We start from the raw sequence: 6786 nt of genomic DNA, 5'->3' as shown, positions 1-6786 counted from the left end.
TGTAATAATATAGAATAAAAATATACTGTTAGTCCGATATTTGAAAATATACATGCGTTCGTTGTCACTGTTAAACTGTTGTAATAACAATGGAATAATAAAATAATGTACTCAAATGTACATAATAAGACATATACATATTCATAAAAACAATATTAAACGCAATAAATTTTTTGTACGCGAAGAAAAACTAATATAGGTCCGTCGGGATTCCAACCGAAGACTCCTTTCTAATACGTCTACTTTACATTGAACGGACGGAAGAGAATCCGTTCACGACCATGGTCCCTTCTTAGATTTAACGTAGTTCACAAATTCACCGTTCTCATAACGTAGAGGGCAGCAAAAAATCCCTGACTTTTTACACTATCGGTATTTCAGAACATGAGACACGAAATCCCATAAGATGATAGGTCTATCCTATACCTAGTCGGTGTTACAATCATATACTTCAATTTGAATTTCACGCTTGTGAAGCTTACGCTGAACGCCGCTACAAGATGAGGGCGAGATTCACAACAACATTAAAGTTCCCTCCCTAGTCGTCACGTACGTAATATAACATGGCGGATAAACCATTTGAACATGCTTGGTAATCATGTTTTGCACAGATTATTTTAGACGGTTTGTTTGATCAATAGAAGATATATACGAAATTTATCATGTTACTGACTAGGAACATAACGAATGGTTTTTTTAGAATTATATCTAGTGACTCTGTATTAAATATTATAAACAGATATTCAAGACAAGATATCTACGTGCAAAGTAAACGAAATTTTGTAGGTTATTTCGTATTACGTCGTGGGAAATGTTCAAGTAAAAACACTGATTTGAAAGCGATAGATCATAAATTAATAGTAAACTTTAGCTCAGACGGCAGCAAAGGATATTCAACCGACACGTACGTACATATACGTTCGTATTGGAGGTTTCTATTTCATATGCATTGACGTTATTGAAATTTATAGTCTTACCTGTATTTTGAAAATATGTATGTAAAACCATATTTTTATTGCACAAAATACTCGGGTAGATATATTTAAATAGTCGGTTATTTATGTATTAAAAATTATACGAATTAAAATATGCATATTTAGATAGACATATACGGTTATGTCAAATACACGTGAATTAAAAACCTTTAGTATTTGTATACTCTGCATTGAAACGCATAATTATCCATGTATAAGGATACGGATTTTTAATTCAAAACTATGACCTCTAGGTTGTGTACTGTTTCGTGAAATGCTATAAACATAATATTAACATATTATTTTTACATTTCCTAATTAATTCAAATAATACCATACCTCTTTAGTTTCATAAATGTTAAAGGTTATTAAAATTTAAATAGTTACAATTGCTTCATGGCCATTTATTTGGCATCATGTTTTGATTAAATTTATGAAATTGATTTAAATTTGATACAGGCATTTTTTAAAATGTTTATAAGTAATAATAATCACAATTATATTTTATGTTAATGCATGAATTTGAAATAAGTTTGAGGTAGATTTTGTTACCATAGCAGAAATATTTCATGGCCTATATAATATGATGAGCATATTGTACACTAGTAACAAAGGAATAACTAAACACAAACACATTGTTTTAACAAATTATACTTTGAGTCAATATGTCATAAGCTCTATTCACATGTCCAAAAATCCCAACACATCTCGCGTATCAGAGGCATATAAATATATTCTTACATTTCACATTCACAAAAGCGATGTACATGTCTTACAGACAATTTGACTTCTTTACTCTCACTTCTTCCTTAGCTTTTCAGTAAGTCTGATACATTCTTTTGTAGCAATACATCAGTCATCTTGCTCTTCATTATATTATGTTCTTTAAAAAGTTAACTGTAGCTTGGTCATTTCATTCAATTTTATAATTGGTGTTAGGTGCATATAAAGTATACAATAAACTATGTTGCATAGACTGCTTTAAAGCACAACACTAATAAAAATTGGGTATTATATTTCTTGTAATGCTGTTAAAGTATTAATATATTCCGTGGTTTTTTCTTTTATTATATTCTATTAAATAAACTATAATGTGCAATGGAATTATACCTTACATGTAAATTAACACTTATAATTTAATTATCCATATAAAATTTTAGGCATAAATTACCCTCTATATCGAAAGTGTATGACTTCTGATTTCTGACTCTATTGACCCACATGAGTAAGGAGTAAGCAGCTGACTCATATATGACTCAATTCTCATCTTATCGCATAAAATATCATCCAATACGTAGTTCCACCTTCCAGAAAAATGTCACAAGTTGAAGTCCAATACTTCAAGTGCTACGATGCTAGTGTCACTTTGTGTTGTATATGATGTGCTGCGTGAATGAATTAGTTTTTTATTGCTCTCTTGAAAAGTTAGATGTTTTCGACTTGTAACACTTTTCTTGCAGAAATGCAATATTGGTGGTGTGAGTAAAAAATTAAAAAAAATTGAATTTATCACTTATTTGGTGTCGCATGGATTTATATTACAATAATATGGATGCATTTGTGCAAAGTATTTAATTGACTTATGCCACTTTCATAATCACAGACACATATGTGACAGCAAACTGTTAACGTGATAATTTTTCAGTTCAAAAAAGAAATAATTATTTCATTGATTGGGAACAGCAATTGGATGTAATGAACGATAATTAAACTATGACAACAAGTGAGAAAGTTGTGTAGCATACTCTGACTATAAGGAATTAAACAAAATTAAATAAACTTTCTGTAGTTTTGTAGTTGGAGTGTGAGTTTTTACTAGTAAATGTGATGACATATTATATGGTCAATGTGTAATCCATAGCTCACGTAGATATTCCTCTCATACATTTTATGACTTACTAGTACCCTGTGTTCTAGGAAATATAGATAAAGTACAATTTGTAATTCTGTGTTCTATTCATGGTACTATATGTAATCATAGTGTATACATATTGGAAACATATCATTAGGTACCAATATAATAATAAGGAATAATACTTTACCTGTTTATAAGTACAAATCATTCTTACTCGTGATTAAACAATTTTAATCAATTTATACTTCCAGTTCATATGAACACAATTAATTTTATGTTCCTCTGTTCATAAGACATTGTATCTTCCTTCTTGTTACAGAGAACTCACATCTATACAATTTGAAAAAGTTACAGATGAAACACTTGATTCATTAACAGAGTACTTTGATGAATTAATTGAACAGTCACCGCATTTAACAGATGCAGATGTGTCTTATGGAGTATGTCCCTCAATCTCATTTTTGCCATTCTACATTGAGTATATATTCTAACAAAATATAGTATATAACTCTGTTTAATATGTACTTATATTACAGGATGGAGTATTAACTGTTAAATTTGGTAAATCATATGGTACTTATGTTATAAATCGCCAAACTCCAAACAAGCAAATTTGGCTTTCTTCTCCAAAATCTGGTCCAAAACGTTACGATTTTGTGAATGGTAGATGGGTCTATAAACATGATGGAAAGACATTACATGAATTACTTAATGATGAAATACCAGCAATCATAATGAATCCAACATGCTTTCATAAGTGTTCTTTTAGTGGTAAAGAAAAAGAAGCTATGTTGGACAGTGTTTAATATCATCACTTTTGCTGTTTGAAATTGTCATTTAAATTAAATCTCTTAAGCTTGTAAACACATGTACATCTGTATTGTATGGAACATACAGGATATCAGTTATTGCATATAAAATATAGTAGATTATAATACATACATGTGAGTATTTATACAGTTGTGATATGTTGATATTTTTTTTATTCTTGCATGTTAAACCATGATTCATTGTAGAATATTTTTTTATCGTCTAGTCGCTAAAGATATGTCTGAGATTGTTAAGTAAAATGACATAAGTAGGTAAAACGTTCTACTATGAAGGTATTGCTATTTAAAAGTTACACTGTTCAATACTTAAAATATCCCGTAACCGTTAATAGGTGTTTCCGATAGATCTTTCTGAGCGGAATACGAATCTGCAAACCATTTTTCCTAGCACATCCAGTTAAAAACAATTCACTTCAAAAAATTGCAATTTTTCAAATTTGGAGGTGTGATATGCTTTTCCAGTAACAGTTATTCAGTTGCTTTTGACACGAAATAATTCTCTGGATTTTCCCGAATAAAATTCTGTAACTTGTTATTATATTATAGACGTCTAAATATGTTTAAATAATGATCAAAAGTGAAAATGACACCGGAAACGCATCAATTTTTGTTGATATTCTTCAATTAATGTCAAAAACGAAGGCTCTGGGAGAAAAACTAACCATGGCATGTGACAGAGCAGACCTTTTTGCTAAGGAAGGTATCAAGGAAAGGTACAAAATCTGTTTTGTTTTCAATAGAGAAGCGAAATAGTTCAGCCAAACACATCACGTAAACAGCGTTACGCTGAGCGGCAGGCAAGGTAACTGCTGCCATTGAGTACCACTGCCGGTGTTGAGTGATTTGCTGAACCATTTTGTCTTTTTTATTGATAACAAAACAGATTTTGTAACGTTGGTTGACACAGTCCTTAACAGAAAGGTCTGTTGTATGGCATGCGATAGTTATGTAGATTTTCTCCAAGAGCTCCAGTTTTTGAAACAAATTGAAGAATGCCAACAAGAAATGGTTCGTTTTCGGTGTCATTTTCACTTCGATCATTATTTTGTAGGAGATCTGATGGGACAGACGGTCTGTGGAGACGTTTCTCCCAGTCGCTTGGGTTTTTGGTAGCGGCCGCTAGATGACCAGTTTTCTCGCAAACGTAATTAGACACTTTGGCTACTTCAGGGGCTCCGCCGAGGAGCAACCCAGGCGTCTCGGGTAGGGGTCGTCTACCGTCAGCTCCACTGACGAGTCTTAGTAGACGATTCCCGAGACGAAACGCCATCTTTTTGACCCGCCTACAATTTAAACATATTTAAATGTCTAAGGGAGTCTCAAAAATGTCTCTTTTCCGGAAAATGAGGGGTTGCTGGGATGATTTGAAACCACATTTTTCCTTAGGGAAAATGTTATCTGCGGGCTTTGTTAACGAGATATTAACGAAAAACCCTGACCAATCAGAGCGCGAGTTCTCGTGCTAGCGGTGGTTACGTGCTACGCTTGTACTATACGAACCTCCGAACAAGCAAGTCAGTCGGCATGCATCCCAGGAAACCGCGTATAATAGCAAATAAGAAAAACAATAAATCGAACTTTTTCATGTTTCGTTTGTCATTTAAAGTTATGAATGAATGAAACCCGATGAAAAATGTAGGTACGGAAACTTGCAGAATTATTGCCGGGAAAAAGTTATATGTAGCTTGCAATAAATTAAAAAAATAACAATCAACAATAAATTGAATAGAACTCACTCTTTCAGAAATCACCTGCAGCTTGCAGATCTGTGTCAGTAGATCATTGTATCGATCCTGGTCATCGACGACTGAAACGGTTTATGGCAGGGTATCGCTCAGTCTGCAGGTGATCGCAGGTATACCTCACCAGCCGAAGTTAAGGGTTGTAACGTCAAGTGCGTCCGGGTTATTCAACCTAATACGTATTCACTTCACTGCACAACCACTAACACTGATCAGCCGACACGACGGTTCGTTCGTTGTACTTCTGCAAAGCACGTGTTTTCTTAGAACGCTGGTTTTTTTTACCTAAATCTTGTTGCCACAGTGGGAGTGAATTTACAATGTAACGATGAGAAACTACTTGGGGGTAGAGAAAGCCTTTTCGGAAAAATTCTGTCAGTCGGTTAGCAATCGGGCGACAGAGATGTTCAGTTCACGGGAGTATTACGCAATGTTCTGGTGGTACGCACAGAATAACGGATATGCGGCTGCTGCTGTGCAAGCGTTGGGCTACGTAAAACATGTGATAAATTGAAAACAATCGGAACGTTTCGACGCCACCAATTTTCCTAACGTAGGAACAGCAGGTTCGATAAAAAATACATTAAGTAATCGTGTCGGCTGATCAGTGTTAGTGGTTGTGTAGTAAAGTGAATACGTATTCGGTGGAATAACCCGGACGCACTTGACGTTGCAACCGTTAACTTCGGCTGGTGAGGTATATCTGCGATCACCTGCGGACTGGGCGATACCCCGCCATAAACCGTTTCGGTCGTCGATGACCAGGGTCGGTACAGTGACCTATTGACACAGGTTTGCAAGCTGCGGGTGAATTTCCGAAAGGGTGAGTATATTCAATTTATTGTTGATTATTATTTTTTTAATTTAACGCAAGCTACATATGACTGTTTCCCGGCAATAATTCTGCAAGTTTCCGTACCTACATTTTTCTTCGGGCTTCTAAAAGATTCTGTTTAAAAAAATTATTGTGTATTCGTCTTTTTACGTTACATATGATTTTCTTACATTTATGTTTCATTCATTCATCACTTTAAATGACAAACGGAAGATGATAAAAAGTTCGATTTGTTATGTTTTTCTTATTTGCTACTATACGCGGTTTCCTGGGATTTATGGCGACTTGCTTGTTCGGAACTTCATAGTACAGTGGACATTCGTTTATTGCAAGCGTTCGGGGCTGGAGAGGGCCAGAATTCCAGGAATACTGCAATAAGAAAACTCCAATCACCCGCGCGCTCTCCCCTCCATTCGGCCGTTCAGTTGCGACACACCTATATATAGGGTGGGCTGGATATACGCATTTTACGATCATCTTCATTATCTTCGTTATTTTTGGAGATAGCAGAACAGTTTATTGATAGAAGTTGTTTAGTATGGAAAGGGCT

At 34.4% G+C, this 6786-nt stretch overlaps 1 protein-coding gene across 1 annotated transcript; it reads left to right on the top strand.

The window, feature by feature from the left end:
* Positions 1-571: 571 nt before the first annotated feature.
* On the top strand, positions 572-3635 carry LOC107193124 (frataxin homolog, mitochondrial). The gene is made up of 3 exons (XM_015582522.1): positions 572-904; positions 3149-3269; positions 3366-3635. The coding sequence occupies exons 1-3, from the start codon at positions 663-665 to the stop codon at positions 3633-3635; spliced, it is 633 nt and encodes a 210-aa protein (XP_015438008.1). The 5' UTR covers positions 572-662.
* Positions 3636-6786: the final 3151 nt, after the last annotated feature.

The sequence above is a fragment of the Dufourea novaeangliae genome, unplaced genomic scaffold (genome assembly GCF_001272555.1).
Source record: "Dufourea novaeangliae isolate 0120121106 unplaced genomic scaffold, ASM127255v1 scaffold565, whole genome shotgun sequence".
In the NCBI taxonomy this organism is placed as follows: Eukaryota; Metazoa; Arthropoda; class Insecta; order Hymenoptera; family Halictidae; genus Dufourea; species Dufourea novaeangliae.
This window is presented reverse-complemented; position numbering and strand designations above follow the sequence as displayed.